General features: G+C 38.0%; 1 protein-coding gene across 2 annotated transcripts; it reads left to right on the forward strand.

Moving 5' to 3' along the window:
* The first annotated feature begins 519 nt into the window (after nucleotides 1-519).
* On the forward strand, nucleotides 520-15,852 carry prpf40a (PRP40 pre-mRNA processing factor 40 homolog A). 2 transcript variants are annotated; one of them, XM_085373996.1, is made up of 27 exons: nucleotides 520-558; nucleotides 1,965-2,045; nucleotides 3,073-3,216; nucleotides 4,912-4,995; nucleotides 5,421-5,439; nucleotides 5,532-5,551; nucleotides 5,679-5,720; nucleotides 5,835-5,945; nucleotides 6,293-6,413; nucleotides 6,720-6,744; nucleotides 6,858-7,073; nucleotides 8,952-9,057; nucleotides 10,113-10,177; nucleotides 10,278-10,442; nucleotides 11,398-11,506; nucleotides 11,663-11,813; nucleotides 11,941-12,074; nucleotides 12,238-12,352; nucleotides 12,707-12,798; nucleotides 12,925-13,041; nucleotides 13,766-13,903; nucleotides 14,037-14,132; nucleotides 14,229-14,315; nucleotides 14,563-14,653; nucleotides 14,751-14,812; nucleotides 14,912-15,067; nucleotides 15,317-15,852. In XM_085373996.1, the coding sequence occupies exons 1-27, from the start codon at nucleotides 556-558 to the stop codon at nucleotides 15,404-15,406; spliced, it is 2,640 nt and encodes an 879-aa protein (XP_085230122.1). In that variant the 5' UTR covers nucleotides 520-555; the 3' UTR covers nucleotides 15,407-15,852. The 2 variants fall into 2 exon arrangements, with proteins under 2 accessions (XP_085230122.1, XP_085230123.1); XM_085373997.1 differs by lacking the exon at nucleotides 1,965-2,045 and having other exon boundaries at nucleotides 531-558.
* The last annotated feature ends 1,452 nt before the right edge of the window (nucleotides 15,853-17,304 follow it).

Genomic DNA, 17,304 nt, shown 5'->3' on the forward strand with positions numbered 1-17,304 from the left:
AGTCTCTGTTTTTGGCTTATATTTTTATTTCCATGTACGTTTACGCAGATTTTAATAAATTCTTGCGCCTATTGCCCATTCTACCTAGCAAAATATGAAGAAATGAGGATTGGATCAAGACTGTTGCACAGTACCATATATCGTATTAATGAGACAAGTCTATGTGGCTTTCTCTATATTTGCATATATTGTATGGCATAAATTAAATTTCATAATAGAAAATAGAATTTGTTTATTTATTTATTCATTCATTCATTCATGCAGCTTTTTACTTTAAGCTATTTAACATCAAGAAACATATAATTTTATGTTTAAGTTTGACTATAGCGTATTGACTTAAAGTGGACTTTTTTTTCCATCGCTGTTTCTTCCTTGGTTAACACGCCAGTTTCTTTTGGAGGAAACGGTGGTGTTGCGCATTGGTGCGCATTTCCAACGCAGAATGACGCTACAGAATTGTTACCTTTGACCTCTGAGCGCTAGGCTGAAGCTCAACCAATCGTTTTGCTTGTTGTTGAGAAGTGCTCAAATTTCTCGGAGGTTGTTCTCTTCAACATGGTGAGTGCAGGCGTTCAAAAAATAGTTTATAGCGGTAACGAAAAAGACGAAAACTGTTAAGACTATGTGTATGAATTTTTAAGGCCTTGTTAGCAGCCATCTTCTCTAAACTATACCGTTACAATGCCGTGTATCAAAGACCACGGGTTAGCATTTCTTGTTAGCAGTGGGCTAATAAAGCGGTATGTGCCTACCTTCGTGTTATAAGCGGTTTCCTTTAGCTGAAGCTTTTTTGGGTATAGCACGCCCTTTGATTTGTTAATGTGTAAAATCAGCAAAACGTGTTACGGTATTCGTGAAGTAAAATTACGGTGGTGAAAGTGTATTTGGTTAGTTGAATAATTAAGCAGTTGAACTCTTGCGTTAGCCTTTTACGATTCATTTCCAGAGATTAGACGGAGCCTGCAGTCATTCATCACAAACAGCAGCAGTTATCTCAGGTTCTTACGATTGTTACCAGTCCACATAATTTACATTAGCACAGCCAACGTTACTGATCAGATTAAGTCAGGAGTTAAGTGAACTTTATCGGTTAAAAGTAGTAATTTCGTAGTAGTAAAATAGAATATCCCACTCATGCACCCAAATGAGTGGACTTAAATAGACCATATTTGACATATGATCACCGAAAACAATCATTACTATGCTATTTCATGATAATATATTGTCTGGTTAAACTACAAGGCTTTCTTTAGGGTTCGTTATTCAGATACAAAAAATGTTAAAGCTTCACGCATGAATTTGTTGTTACCCAGGCTATGGGTACATGTGTTTGCCTGTGCCATATGTAATGTTGGTGTCCGCATTAGAGGACCCTTATTCATTCTGAATAAACCGGAAGTCTTTGAAATATTCTTTATGTAAAAAGAAAAAGGAAGCACTTGTTTAAAAGGTGTAGATTAAGGTAGGCACCGTTTCATCCTCAGTTAATGATGCAGATATTACTTTTTAAATTAATACGTTTTTTTAAATAAACCAAATGCTTGATAATTTGTCGCAAAACGAGAATTGTGTAGTTTTTCTAGTCTTTTGTCTTTAGACATTATAAGCTTTATATATGTCAAATTAAAACTGATTTCATATAATGTTTTGATTACTGACACCCCAATTAGTACTACCTCATTTAAACTTTCAAACCAAATATTCACACACTCGTTGTGGTTTCATGTAACTGCACTAATTGAAATGGGCAATGTAGCTATTACTTTACTTTTTATGTGCATTTTTTATTTGGGAGCAGCCAAATTTATTTAGAGTGCTTTATTAGCTGTAAACTACTTAATTTCACAATTCCTTAAACACATATCTGGAGAAATGGTAGTTTTCCTGATTGAAGCACACTGCTAACTGCACAACTGGCTGTTGGGAGTTCACTAACTCTGTGTGGTGTTTCTTACTCCTCACAGTCTTCGTCGGAAGCTAATAATGGGCCGAGCCAAGCACCACCTTATCCAGGTGTACCGCCCGCGGCGATACCTCCCCCATTTGTAAGTCATCAAAATGCAGTTTTGTTTACAGATCCAAAAGAACATAATTTGAATTACTTTGATTTCTGCATTGATTACTTATAAATTTGCTGGGGGTTAAAGTTAGAATTATAGGCAGTTATATGAATAAATTTCTTAGGCAAGAATACCAGTAAACTCTTGCTTCCTATAGCAGCAGCAACATCTTACAAAAACTGTTTCCAGTAGCTGTTTAAGTAATGATACAAACTCCCTTTTTTTCTCTTCTTTTGTTTTAAGGAAAAAAAGAAAGGACCTTTCCAGACATTGATTTTATCTTTGCACACATTTCTGCAGGTTTTCAATATTGCATATTGGGCTGATTGGGCTCGTGTCTAGGTACATTTAGAAACTGAGGGGATTTTTTCATGCTCAAACATTTTTTCTGTGCAGGAGAAACCCTGACAGTCTTACTTGTATTTATGTATTTATAGGTGACCCAATCTCAACAAAACTGTACAAACGTCCTCTCTCACACAGTAATTATTAACATCTGTATATTTAAAACAATAACTTTACTATAAATCACAATTCTTTTGATTTTCATATTAATCATCCTCCTGCAAACCTGATCATATATTCTTCACTTGCGTTTGTTTCGCGTGTCAACTTCCACATCTGTAGATTTGATTTAGTTTTTTGCTCTTTCCAGTTTAGTGCATGTGTAGTGCTTCTCCTAAGGTCCTGTGAAAGTTAGTGTGACTGAAGCACAGTTCCTCTGCCATGTTCATCACACACTGTGGCAGCCAGTGTTCACACACTCCCTATTTTATCTCCTCAGCTAGAACACCTAACTTAAATTAGCCTTTGAAGGAGCAGAGAGTTGCACTTGCTTTCTTTCATTTCCCCCTTTTAGGTCTTACTCATTATGTGTAATTAACTGTGATTCAGTATAATGTTAGATTGCATATTATATGGAACACTGCAGAGATCCAGGTAATTTCAGAGGGTTAAGAAAGTATTTCTTCTAACTACGATATAATGTTTTTGTCTTCCTTCTTCTATGAAGATGGGACCACCTGGAATACCACCTCATTTCCCTCCCATTGGAATGCCCCCTATGGGACAGCGACCTCCCAGCATGACACCAATGCCTCCTGGTATAATTCCCCCGGGTATAATGCCACCAATGGGGGCACCGCCAATGGGACAGGTGAGCTTTGTAGTAACCTCATAGATTTGTTTGTATTGGGGGTTTTTTTCCCTCTTTTTGTCCTCTGTGCCTTATAAAGTCTAGGGACTAGGCAGCCTATTTATTTCTCCCTCCACTTTAATAATTTAGGGAGAAGCATAACCTTAAATGAGACACATCTCAAAATGTTTTAAAGTGAAAGAATTAACATTTTTTTCTAGTTATTTGCTTGAATTGTTCTGATCATTGTTGCATGTATCAAGTGGTTATACTTTCATGTTAGCCACATCCATCAACATTTACAGACCAGGTATATTTTCTTATCTTGTAGCGCTCCAAATGCTTGATAGGGGCGCTAATTAACTGAAGAAAAAATGTTGTTCGTCGTAGGGCTGGGCCATATCATACCGTTTACGGTAATACCAGTATAATGTTGGGCAACGATAGAAAAATGAAATATCGCGATAGAATATGGGTAAAACGCGCATGCGCAGTGCCTTTGTTTTCATATGCACACGGCAGAAAAAGCATGGCGGCGAAAGCAGATCGTTAAATGAAACGGATGAACCAGAACTGGTTTGTAAAAATGCTGCAACTTCAGGGGTGTGGAACTGGTTTAGCTTTCGTCCGTCAAAAACACAACAAAGCACTATTTTTGGTAGCGCAAGCTAGCGGGCCGTCGTTGTTGCTGTGTTTTTTGGAAAATACGGCACATTTAAAATCAATCCTTTGATTTTTCTGAAAATCGACAGTGCCCCTTATAATCCAGTGGGCCTTATGTATGAATTCTGGTTGTGTTTACTGACCTCGAAACGATTGTATGTGGTACACGGCGCTCGAAAATCTGTCAAATGTTTTAGTACGACTTTGCTAAGCTACAAACCCGCACCGCTTGATGGATTGTCGGAGCATTACGACTACCATAGTCAGGAGCCTCGCGGAGTGATACGTACTGTGCTTCAACATAATATTACCGTATTGTGTGTGTAATACCTCTTTTTAAGTTTTGTGGATATTATACATGGTTATGCTGAGGATATGTCGGCCAATTTCCACTGGAAATGCCCTTTGGTTAAACTGTCAGAAAGGAATTTGCATTTGCACTGTTAAATTTTTATATAACTTTAATGCACATAAAACAGCTGCTTGTTTAAGTGAAAATACATTGATGTTGTTGTTTTGGGGTTTTTTTGCACTAATAAAGTTGTGGAGTTGTAAAGTATTTTGTCTGGTGTCAATTATATCGTCAGTTATATCGTTATCGCAAATTTTCAAATGTTTATCGTGATAAATATTTTTGGACATATCGCCCTGCTCTAGTTCGTCAGTTTAAATCTCTTTCATTAGCTGACAGTTAATGAATAAATAGGCATGATGTAGCTGTAGTCTTTTTTTCTTTTTTTTTATCTAGTGATTAAAAAAAAGTGGATCATGCATGTAATCCTGTCATGCATAAATAGGCGTGATCATGGGGAGGAGTGTTTGATCAGAGTGCCAGAAACGCAAGTCTGAAGAGGTGGTGAAACACTGTAGTTTGGCATATTGCTGCTTCACAGGTGTCAGGCTGTGGCATCACACTTTCAGTAAGCGCAGCATAATCAGTCAAGCAGCCTTCTACACACCAGCAACCTGTTTCACACTGTGTCTGAATACCTCTGCCTGGATTAGGTAGCATGGAAATACCAGATGAATATTTCATGGTGCCTCTTTTATTAGATGCCAGGCATGATGCCACCTATGATGCCAGGAATGATGATGCCCCCTCGCATACCAGCTGCGGCTGTACAGCCAACGGGACCGGTAACTCTTTTCACTATGTTTCTTGAGTGCTCTGCTTCACACTTCTTAAAATACACTGCAGTCTGTGAAATGCCTAATGAAACATTTGCACAGCCATGGAACATGGCTATAAATTTATAACCTTCCATAAAAAATATATTTTCATGTTGAAACAAAACAGCTAAAAAACCTAATTAAACACTAGCTAATGAAAATTTTACACTTGCATGCAATGTGTCTATTATTGTCCAGATGGGTTTAGTGATCATAAGACACATGTAACCAAACACTAGCTATACATCTTGAGGTTGTGGAGTAATGTACTGATTAGTAAAGCTGTGTCTCTTACTGTTTTGTTGTTAATAATGAATCTGTAGATGTGCACTTTAAGACTGGGGAAAAAAAATAATCCACCAATAACATTGTTATTTTTTTCCTGTCGACAGCCTGGTGTTGACTCCACAGGTAGGATTTTTTACTTAATGCAGTAAAATTAATGTTTAGGCGTATTTAGAAGTTTAAAGTCTGACTACTTTTTGTCTTGTTTATTTTCACAGCTGCTGCTCCTGGAACATCTGTAAGTATAACTTTTTTTTGATATGTAGTAATTGGAAGTCTACGAGCTTTGACAATTTTGAGCTACCATCATTAGCTCCAGTATTTTTCCTGCTGTCTCACAACCTTTATTTCCGTTCCCCCTGCAGAGTACCACAAATGGATCCCCGCAGGAAGAACAGCCAAAGAAGGTTTGTGCACATGAAACATTGAAAGACTAGACACAATTAACAAGGAACTATAAAATCATTCAAAATCCAACCAAAATAATTATCTGATTTATCTGTCGTGTTTGTTTGCTTCAGAAATCCGTGTGGACTGAACATAAATCACTAGATGGAAAGACCTATTATTATAACACAGAGACTAAGCAATCCACATGGGAGAAACCGGATGAACTCAAATCTCCTGCAGAGGTACAGAGCTTTTAATTTGAACTATTTATATTACTTGCATATTCACATACATTTAATTCATTTGGCACTTAGCAATTGCAGTGCTCACGTATTAAAATTACAGTAATGGTAAATGTACCAGATTAAGCTAAATTGGATTTTGCCCCACTCATTTTGGGGGAATTATTTAAATCCTTTGTGTGCATATATTAAACAATTTTATTTTTAAAATATGTGCGTCATCTATACTTAAAAAAACTGATTTGTTATTGGACTATGGATATTGACTCACACTAATTACCGGTAAGGCCTTGCTGTTCATTTAAACTATTAAAAAAACCTTTCCCATCATTCTTTGAATTCTTTAGCAAATGCTGTCAAAATGCCCCTGGAAGGAGTACAAGTCAGACACAGGGAAGCCTTATTATTACAACTCTCAGACAAAGGAGTCAAGATGGACAAAACCCAAAGAGCTGGAGGACCTGGAAGGTAAAGCGCGGTATCTGATTATATCAAAGCTGTTGTATGAAAGGCAGGGATTTTTATATTGAAAAATGTTGCCTTCTACAGAAAAGCCTTTAATGGCACAATGACTGGAAGAATGCTGACTTTGTCAACAGATCACTCCATACATTAGGGGATGTGGTGTGATTGATGTGCAAACAAAGGACTTACAAAACACAGGACACTTGTTGGCTCCTTTAGTACATTTATCTTTGAAAAGGTCTCTTGATCTGCTGCATGATTAAAAATGAAAGCAAGCGCCTTAACTGTTATCTCTTTTGTCAATTCCAGCTATGATCAAAGCAGAGGAGAATGGGTAAGAGTTTGCTGTTACTCTGGATGTCTTCATTTTGTATTGAGGTTAACAAATACAGCAGTCATCAACAATTATTAATCTCGTATGGCTTTATTGTCATGATCTTACATTAGGACTGCAGAGGCAGCGGCTCCTGGAACCACTGCAGCTCCTGCTGTGCAAGCAGATAATGTAGCTCCTGCAGCGACTGTAGTGGAGGCGGAAACTGCGGTAGTAGTCTCAGAGGAACAACCATCCCAGGCAGCAGTGACTCAAACACCTGAGGTGAAGACGGCTGATGCACCTGTGGCTTCCTCTGAGACTTCAGCAGCTACCGAGGCTGTAGCCAGGTAAACAATTATAAATCTAGGGTTTAACTGAGCAAGCGCAATGACATGTCTGCCTGTGTGGCTATCTTCAAGCATACCTGCTGTTGTGGTTGAAGTGGATTATGAATCAGAAGGTGTAGTGATTAATAAATGGACTCAAAGCCAGCCACATTGCTGCTCTCATCGATCTGGAACAGCTGTGCTGGTCAGTGATGCATGACAACAATAGCTCGGCAAATGAAAAGAGGCCTCTCCAGGAAATGACATTATTGTGAGAATGGTTCAGAGCAGTGGAGAGAGACCACATAGCTCCACAAATCTGCAGCAAGATGCAGATGGTGGATTTTTTTTTTTTAATTTAACTTTTACAGTATTGATGTAAATAAATAATAAAAATTGATTAATTCTCACACTGATATAACCACAGCAGTCTGAGCTATTCTAGTTTTATTATTATTAAACAGTCATATCATAAGATATGACTCAACGGCTGTATCATAATCCATTTCAGAAAATAAATAATGAATGGGCTTTGGCTTAAGAAGAAGTTGGAAAGTAGGCTGTAATGCACAATGATCTGCTGATTTAGCCAGAGATTTTCCTCAGTTTTGTACCATCTTCCTCTCAATTAGTTAAACACAGTAGATACTATGTTTATGACAGTGTATTCCACCATAGTACTCATAAAATCCTAGGGTTCTGATTGATTGTTGTACACCCTGCTGCCTTTTGGTGGCTACAGGGAGTAAGGAATTGAAGGAAAAGGTCTTCATACAGTTTTATGCAGATGTTAACATGAAATACTCAAAGTATCAGTTACAGTGTTTTACATTTTAAACTTGTTGTAATTGAATGGAAGCCTCTGAAGTAATTCATTTTGAAAGTTAGTTTAAGAATTGTTTAAAAATTTTGCTGTTTTTGTTTTCATAAAATCACTATAGTGGTGCTAGAAACCCATGTGATTGTGAGAAGTTAATATAATGCAAGCTTGTAACACATCTGCCATCAAAATACCAACAGCTTAGATTGCGCTTCCTCATTTAATTGAACATGATGGTCAAAGCAAATTTTTAAATGGACCTGTTATGCTTTTCCTCATTTCCTGTCACGTATTGTTAAACCGGTGCTCTTATTAAATGTGGGTAAAGTTTCAAACAATGAGGTCAGCAGTGTTGGGAAGGTTACTTTTAATTGGTAAATGGCCTGTATTTGTATAGCGCCTTATTAGTCCCTAAGGACCCCAAAGCGCTTTACACATCCAGTCATCCACCCATTCACACACACACTCAGATTGGTGATGGCAAGCTACATTGTAGCCACAGCCACCCTGGGGTGCACTTTTAAAATATATTCCACTACAGATTACAGAATACATGCCACAAAATGTATTCTGTAACGTATTCCGTTACGTTACTCAATGAGAGTAATGTATTTTGAATACTTAGGATTACTTAATATGTTATCAAGCTTTTTACAACTACATGACTGTACTATTGCTGTGTGATTTATTACTATTACTGTTACGCCACCAATACCAACACGGTTTTTAAATATTAATATAAAATGAGTAACAGTAGTGTGGACATTAGGTAAGGCTGCACTTTTTGCAGCGATCTTGTGGAAAACTATTCCGTGCATATAAAAAAGGTCCGCTGCTCCAAACTGTAGTAAAGGGACCTCTGGCTAATACGTCGGGTTCCATGTCGGGCTTGTAACCAAAAACTAGCTTTAAAGGGTATCCCCATTATGGTCATCTCAGGCCACCACAGCTCTGTTGGGTTAGCGTTCACAGAGGACTTTCTACTTATAATATTGGTGTAACAAAGCCGTTTTTTAATGCATCTTTGATTGCAGAGAACTACAAAAGTGCTCAGTGTCAATAATTTTCTTTGCTCTTAGTGTCGAGGTTGTAAAAGAAGAAAGGCCAGAACTTCAGAAGAAAACGTACAAATGGAATACAAAAGAAGAAGCTAAGCAGGCCTTCAAAGAGCTGCTGAAGGAGAAGGTGAGTCAGGCTGTTAACAAGCTGTAGGAGAGAAGGCACGCCTTTACTGCAGGGGAGTAATTCTTGTTTTCAGATTCTGACTCTAAAATGTTCTCTATGTTTCAGTGTATAAATTAATTATGTGAGATGTTAGGCAGTCAACAAGTGTGCAGCAAAATTTGATTCATGATGTTGCACGAATTTGGTTCTTTAATCAAGCAGAGTGTGTTTTAAATCAGAAAGCAAATATCTGATAATTTGCTAACTTTTTGTGCCCAAAAAGTCATCCTACAGCTTTTCAACTGTCTCCATTGAGGGTTGTTTTTTTAATGTGTGTGTTTAAGTATCCATTGACTGTTGCTCTGTTGTTGGCACTGGAATCCAAATCTTGATTTGTTTTTAAGACTACTTTTGCCACCTCAGTGTTCTCTAGTGCCTGATGTGTTCATCATCACATCATTTGCATTCAGACCTGGATCTAATCCCTGTCCCTGCTCTTGAGCCCCTGGGAGGCCTATTAAACCTCACCTCCTGTTGCTGTGGACGTGTTGTGTGTTCAGCTTGCACGGCGGCCTAGCACCACCCACCTTGAATGTTGCTATATTTAGGAGCTTTTTAATTTTGTGCACAAAGCTCTCCTCTGAGATTGCTTGCCATTTCCTGCAAGATCTTAATGGCTGTGTCTTTATGATTAGCTTTATTGGATCAAAGGCACGAGGACTGGCTGGGATTAAGACAGCGAGAGAAAGTGGCATGCCTAAGTGAGTTAGAATAACTGTGACAACTGACAAGACCGAGGCACATAGTGGAATCAGTCATAATGGATGAAGTAGTCACTCCTTGGGAGAGGCAAGTGACAGAAAGGGCACTTACAAAGAACCCACCATCTATTAGTAATTAAGAAAATGTGTTCTGTTCTAGACCAAAGCAGCAAAAAGCTCCATTTTCGTATCCAGGTTGATGTACTTTTTTCTAACAGGACAACAAGGCAATCCATATGAATATTTTTGAAATATTTCTTGTGTGCAGATTTTATTTGAAACCACCATGAATATTTCTTATGCTTTGTATTTCAGGGTGTATCCTCCAACTCCTCTTGGGAACAGGCCATGAAATTGATTATCAATGATCCTCGCTACAGGTACAATGCTTTCCAGAGATCTGTTTATCCTTCATACAATAGTAAGTTTAAACTGTCACCATCTCTGACTTACAATTTGTTACTTTTCTTGTCAACAAAGTGCACTTCCGAAGCTGAGCGAAAAGAAGCAGGCGTTCAATGCATACAAAGTCCAGACAGAGAAGGAAGAAAAGGAGGAGGCCAGAATTAAATACAAAGAGTCAAAAGAGACTTTTCAGAGATTCTTGGAGAACCATGAAAAGATGACATCTACCACTAGATACAAGTAAGTGTTACTGTGATATGGCAATAAAGTATTTTGTTTTTTTCCCCCCTGCATTGATTTGCAGTTCTCTGAACTGTCAATATGATTATGCAGACTGGTTGAGTGAGAGGACATCTGTGGCGCTTGCACACCATCGTGCAGTTACAGCACTGTTGACTTCCACTTAAGCTGCTTTGACCTGTTAGTGCTAGTCACGTTGATATTGCTGAATTTGTTTACACAATAACAAATTGTTACAAGGTCAAAGTTTCGCATGTGTAATGAGTTCATTAGAAAGTTAATGATTGATGAATCTATTCAAAGTCAAGGTGCACGTGACATAAAGGTTATATCTAATTCAAAATCTCTTAGCTTTTTTTGTTGTTGATTTTGTTTGCTAATGTCTACAACAGCTTTCCAACAAACACACTTATTGGAAACTTACTCGATCTCAGTGAACAACACATAAACACTTAAAATATCATATAACTTCTTAATAAATTCTTGGAACGTCTTTTTCATCGGCACTCTTTAGTTTTTGGATGAAAGTCGTGATGATGGGCAGAGGAAAAGGGGTAATCAACTGGTGACCTTGACAACAAGCCAGCTTCAGTGTTCTGCTGGCACTGGGTTTGTAGTCTGGGGTGGCACACAGCAGGCAGTTGGATGGTGAGAGCAAGGCTTTCTGATGCTGTGTGGGTGTATGTCCTTGCATTTAATACCTTGTTTTAGCCTGTAACACCGAGTGACTCTTCTGAGCAACAGGGTTTCAACAGACGTCAAATATATTGAATATTTTCAGCACACATCTTAAAAGACATAACTTTTCTGTGTTGTGCCTGGGATGGCTCGCAAAAAACCATAACTGGTGCCTTAAAGCTAAATTTGGCAAGTGAAATGGTGCCCTCACGTGGCTTTGTGGGAAAAATATTCTAAAGTGTCTGTGTGTGTCTGTGTGCGTACTCTTGCAATCCAGGAAAGCAGAACAGATGTTTGGTGAGCTTGAAGTGTGGAGCTGCGTGCCAGAGAGAGACAGGCTAGAGATCTATGAAGACGTGTTGTTCTACCTTGCTAAAAAAGAGAAGGTAAGGGCTCCAAAGTGCATTAGGAATCTTTGATTTTATTTTTAGTTAGCATGTTTGGCATAATTATTGTGTATAAGTCCTCTTTCAGTGTCCTATTTAGGAGTAGGAGCTTTATGGTCTAGTGCAATTACCATCTGGTTGTATTCTCTACTTTAGGAGCAAGCCAAGCAGCTGAGAAAAAGGAACTGGGAAGCTTTGAAGAACATTTTGGACAACATGGCAAACGTCACATACCGCACCACCTGGTCTGAGGCCCAGCAGTATCTGCTAGATAACCCTACCTTTGCAGAGGATGAGGAGCTGCAAAGTATGAGATAATACAATGGTTTTAGTAGAATTAGAAGAAAAACATTTCTTATCAGGTCATTGTGCTTCTGCATGAATGTGTGTTTGTATATGTTCAGCCTACTGATAGTGCCGTTATCTGCTTACAGATATGGACAAAGAAGATGCCCTTATATGTTTTGAGGAACATATTCGGGCTCTGGAGAAGGAGGAGGAGGAAGAGAAGCAAAAGACACTTCTCAGGGAAAGAAGACGGCAGCGCAAGAATAGAGAGGCCTTCCAGGTGAGAAGCAAAAACAAAGAATTGATGTCTCAAAAAGAAACAAAAAAAATGCGCTGCATGTAATTTTTCACATTTAATCTGGTTAATAACAGTTTTAATATAAGCCAAAAGAAGAGGCCACATGTACTTTCCCGATCCTCATCTCTTCTTGTTGTTTTCTCAGAAATTTCTGGACGAGCTTCATGATCACGGCCAACTTCACTCTATGTCTGCTTGGATGGAGATGTACCCGACACTGAGCTCAGACATCCGCTTTGCCAACATGCTGGGCCAGCCGGGTAGGACAGCGGGCCACACGCACACATGTCTGCATGAGCTGAATGTGACAGTCGGACTTGAATCATAGCATAAACACTGAAATAAAACATTCACAACTGACAACATAAACGATTTATGAATCACAGTTTAGCTTTTTGAGGTTATATTTTCTTTTAATTTCCTTATTATTTCCATATTTTTTCCTTTTTAATTTTCATACTTATTCCGATAATACACTAGTCTCTAAATCTTTAATTATTTGGCTTCACTGTTTTGCACCCTTGTTGTGGTCCATTGATGCTGTTGAACCTTGTTTATTTGCTGCAAGGATCAATATTTACACATTTTTAAATTTAATGTTGTTTGTTGCGCAGGTTCCACTCCCCTGGACCTCTTCAAATTTTATGTGGAAGACTTGAAAGCACGCTATCATGATGAAAAGAGAATAATCAAAGATATTCTTAAGGTATTACTCTAACCTCATAAAATGTTATTTATATTTGGTATTTTTAAGGAACAGTTCGCACTCGTGCACCTTCCTTGCGTTGATCCAATTATACATCTAATAATTATCTGATGTGTTCTTTCCCAGGACAAAGGATTCCTGGTTGAAGTCAACACCAGCTTTGATGACTTTGGATCAGTCATCAGCTCGGATAAGAGAGCTACCACGCTGGATGCAGGAAATATAAAGCTAGCCTTCAACAGTGTAAGACTCCAGCTCTGCATCATATGCTTTGAGTTGGCACCTGTTCGTAAACATTAATGGACACAAATATTGATATTAAAGTAGGGTGAACTGTTAAGTAGCTGACCCTACAGCAGCTGGGTTTAATCTATTAAATCAGCATAATAAATGTAAAACAGGTCACAGTTTAAATAACCAGCACCTCTCCTTCGCTTAGAGAGCTTTACGTTTTATCCTGTTGTTAGGTGTTAAAATACGTTCATCATATCCATTTGAATTAATAATTATTTTAAAACTCATGTTAGATCTTTCCACACAGTTAAAAGTGATCTCATCAGTTCTGTATCCACATGTAATCCACCTATCCCCGTCACAAGATGTGTCAATGCTGAGCCTACTTTTTTCTACGGCCCCCAAATAAACAAAAAAATGTTATTACAGATTATAAAATTATGGAAAAAGGAGAATAATACACCTTTCAGGATAAACAGGCCCAAATCAATGAAATTTTAATGAGTATACATAAGCACAGGCCTTGACCTGCTTGTTTGAGGATGTATGCAGGTTTGAATTGGCTGTAAGTGTGGATATGGTGACCTTTCCTGGGTGTACCCCACCTTTTGCTCTGTGCCCTGTCCCATCTGAAAGACTTCACTTGGGATGAAAGATGTGTGCGTTGAACCATGGCTGTTTGTTGTATTTCATTATAAGATTAACTCACTTAGAAACCCTTTTTCCTAATTAGTTGCTTGAGAAAGCTGAAGCCAGAGAGAGGGAGCGAGAGAAGGAGGAGGCCAGGAAGATGAAAAGGAAAGAAGCTGCTTTCAAGAACATGCTGAAGCAGGCCACACCGCCACTGGAGCCAGAGACTACGTGGGAGGGAGTATGTACTTTCAATGCGGATCAAATTCGTGTGTTTTCGCAACACAGTTTATTTTCTGTTTTTATCCTCATCCCTTTTTTCCAGTCTTGATTGTGTTTAATGTTTCCTGATAACTGACATTTTACCATTTCAGGTCAGAGAGAGGTTCCTAAAAGAGCCTGCCTTTGAAGACGTGACTCTGGAGTCGGAGAGGAAAAGAATATTCAAAGATTTCATGCATGTCTTGGAGGTGAGTCATGACGCTAGCAGGGGCATGAAGTTTTTAAACTTGACGACGACTATAATGATGTTTAACCTGGTATTTACTTTTTATTTAATTTAACAGCATGAGTGCCAGCATCACCACTCGAGGACCAAGAAACACTCAAAGAAGTCCAAAAAGCACCACAGGAAGCGCTCCCGCTCTCGATCAGTTAGTACCACCACAAGAAAATGAACATTTTATACACTTAAATCACAGATCAAATGTTTAAAAAAACATGTTTTTTAAAAAAAATACTTTTCTGCCCACTGTTTTAGTCAAATACAGGGTTTAACTGAATGCACATCATTCCATTCTGTATTTTATGTAAAGATTTACTGGAAAATGATGTAGCAAAGCACACTTTACAAAAAGCATTGCTCATATCATGCACTGCTAATCTGTAATGTTTTAATAGGGCTCCGAGTCTGAGGATGAGGAATACCACAAGAAGAAAAAGAGGTCACAGTCCAAATCCCCCTCAGAACGTTCATCTAGTGGAGAATCTGGTGAGTGTTTTTACAGCTCCGATCAGTTGATTTGTGTATCTAGGAAGGGAAAAAGTGCCACAATGTGTGTTCATTGACATGTTCTACCTGAAAACAGAGAGAAGCTATAAAAAATCCAAGAAGCACAAGAAGAAGGGCAAGAAGAGACGCCACAAGTCTGTAAGTGTGCAGGAAGAAACAAATGTGTGCGCTTGATGTCTTAAATACAAATGTACTGGCAACACTGGTGTGTGCACTAACTGTAATTATGACAAACAGGCGTCTCCAGATTCTGACAACGAGAAGAAAGGAAGAGACCGTGATGGGAAGCGAGAAAAGGAGGTAGAGAAGGAGAAAGAGAACGACAAGTCTCGGGGGAAATCTCGCTCAGAGTCCAAACAGAAATCTCCCAAAAGGAAAGCAGCCAAAGAGGAGGTGAATGTTACTATTACTATTATTATTATTATTATTATTATTATTATTATTATTATAAAAAATTGCCCCTATATTGTGAGATTAGCTGGGGGGCTCAGGTCAAAGTCAGTGTTTTAAAGAAGTCTCGAGCGTATATGTTAGCTTACAGTTTCTAGCATGAGATAAAGGTCTTGCGGTTAACTAGTTATTTAAAAAGATCAAATTTTCACTATGACTGAATCTTTGTATTTTTTTAATGGTGCGTTTAAGGGTGGCTGGGACACGTCGGGCAGTGAGCTGAGTGAAGGAGAGCTGGAGAAAAGGAGAAGAAACTTGCTGGAACAGCTGGACGCACCTTGATAATAATTCATGCTGCTCTCTCCTCTCCAAACATGCATTCCCCTTCAAGCTCATCTGACCGTGCTGGTCATACGCCCATAATGGACTGATTTGTGGTATTTATGGGAATGCCATATACTGAGCTTTTACATAGACTTTGACTAATTTCATATCAGGAAACTGATCAGCTGTTAAATACTGAGTTGTTTTTTTGTTAGCTTACCTTTCTTCAGTTGGCTGTAGTTATACATGTTTTCCATTGACAATTTTTTTTATATTCACTTAAAAGCATATCTTTATGACACACTGCAAATGTGTAGAAATACAAGAAACTTGTCCACATGTCCAGGAATACTGGGGGTTACGTCTGATTTGAAGTAATTTAACTGCAGCTGGTTTGAATGAATGAAAGGTTTTAATTGGAGGATTTGCTGAAATCGATACTTTAGTTAAATGTAATAAAACAGTTTCACTGGAAGTTGTCTGCAGGTGTTGCTTTGACTTACTTAGACGATAAATTGTTGCCAAACCTTCCAAGATTATAGGATTGTTGCCATGCTGTTGCAGATTTACAAATAGCCAACAAAGAAGACTAATGGGTGATGCCATTGTTGGTTTATTAGGAACACCTATGCTGTCTAATGTTGTCTCAGTCTTTGCATTAACCTTTTGATAATTTTCAGGGATATAGTTTGCATTGCATTGCAGTTGATTTGTAGTATTTTTTAATTCTGGGAAACAAGTGGTCCAATATTGATATTCGGCAAACATTAAGTGGGTGAATATTAACTCCTTGTGTTGCGGAAACACAAAATTACATCTATTGCTAGTTATTGGTAACACTTTACTAACACAAATGCAGCCATAACCACTTAATGTATCTTTCTGCTTATTTTAAGGGACAGAGTTTGCATTGTGGTTCAGTTATGGTGTACTTTACTACTGGTTAATATTCAGTCACTGTCCTAAATATGAATAAGTCAGACAAACACTGTGTATGGACTGTAACTACTTACAGTTTAAACACATAATATAAGGTTGAATTGACATTGCTTAAATAGAACAAATGGAGAAACACTGGTTAGCTTTTTAATGTGAGGTTCTGCTCTTGGCAAAAAAACAAAAGCTACATGAATGCATCTGCACTCACGAACTTATATTTTCATCGTTTTGACAAGAATCAGACAACAAACCACAGAGAGTAAAGAACTTTATATTTAATGTAAATAGTTTATTTGAACATATTGAAAATCTCATCACCTAATTTAAAAATTGTTACTTTGTTATAAGCACAAACTGCCTAAAATACATTTCTGGTGAACGTCCAAGAGAAAAGCATGCTGGTAATATCCAGTTCGAGAAGTTACGCTGCCACAGACAGTGAAGTGCAAAGAAAAGGAGCCGATGGCGTCACATGCTTCAGTGGAGACAATGAACAGAACTACTTTTGATTGTTAGTGTAGCCATTAAGTTGGCGTGTATAAACATCTGCACATCAGAACCTTTTCCAGACTTTCTTTGTTTTTATGCACCTCTGACACCCTAACAGGTAAAGTGCGTGACCCCACTGCCGTCTGCATAACAGTAAAAGATGATCAAACACACTACTGTAGATTTCTGGCTGAATTTGGCTTAATTAAATATACAAAAATGGGGGGAAAAACTAAGTTAAAATAACATTCAAGCTGTATAGCACAAGGCAGGGAAAACTTCTGTTTAAACAATATGTACAATATTAACCATCTGGTGATGTGAATTAGGTAAAAAAAAACAAAAAAAACAGTTTGTAGCAAAATATCTGTACATTTAGGAAACTTTTTATGTTGTATACTTTTGTTTTGCCCCGTTTTAAAACACACATTAGATGACGACATAAGCTTAAATGAATCTTTTAAGTGGTTAAATACTATACATTAAAA

Source organism: Diplotaxodon limnothrissa, linkage group LG16 (assembly GCF_057381915.1).
Source record: "Diplotaxodon limnothrissa isolate DT_005_m linkage group LG16, D_limnothrissa_male_GT1.1, whole genome shotgun sequence".
NCBI classification, from domain to species: Eukaryota; Metazoa; Chordata; class Actinopteri; order Cichliformes; family Cichlidae; genus Diplotaxodon; species Diplotaxodon limnothrissa.

Coding starts and splice junctions, on each gene's coding strand:
- prpf40a (XM_085373996.1), top strand. Junction 10,178..10,277: donor ATCAATGATCCTCGCTACAG/GTACAATGCTTT, acceptor TTGTCAACAAAG/TGCACTTCCGAAGCTGAGCG. Junction 12,353..12,706: donor CAACATGCTGGGCCAGCCGG/GTAGGACAGCGG, acceptor TTTGTTGCGCAG/GTTCCACTCCCCTGGACCTC.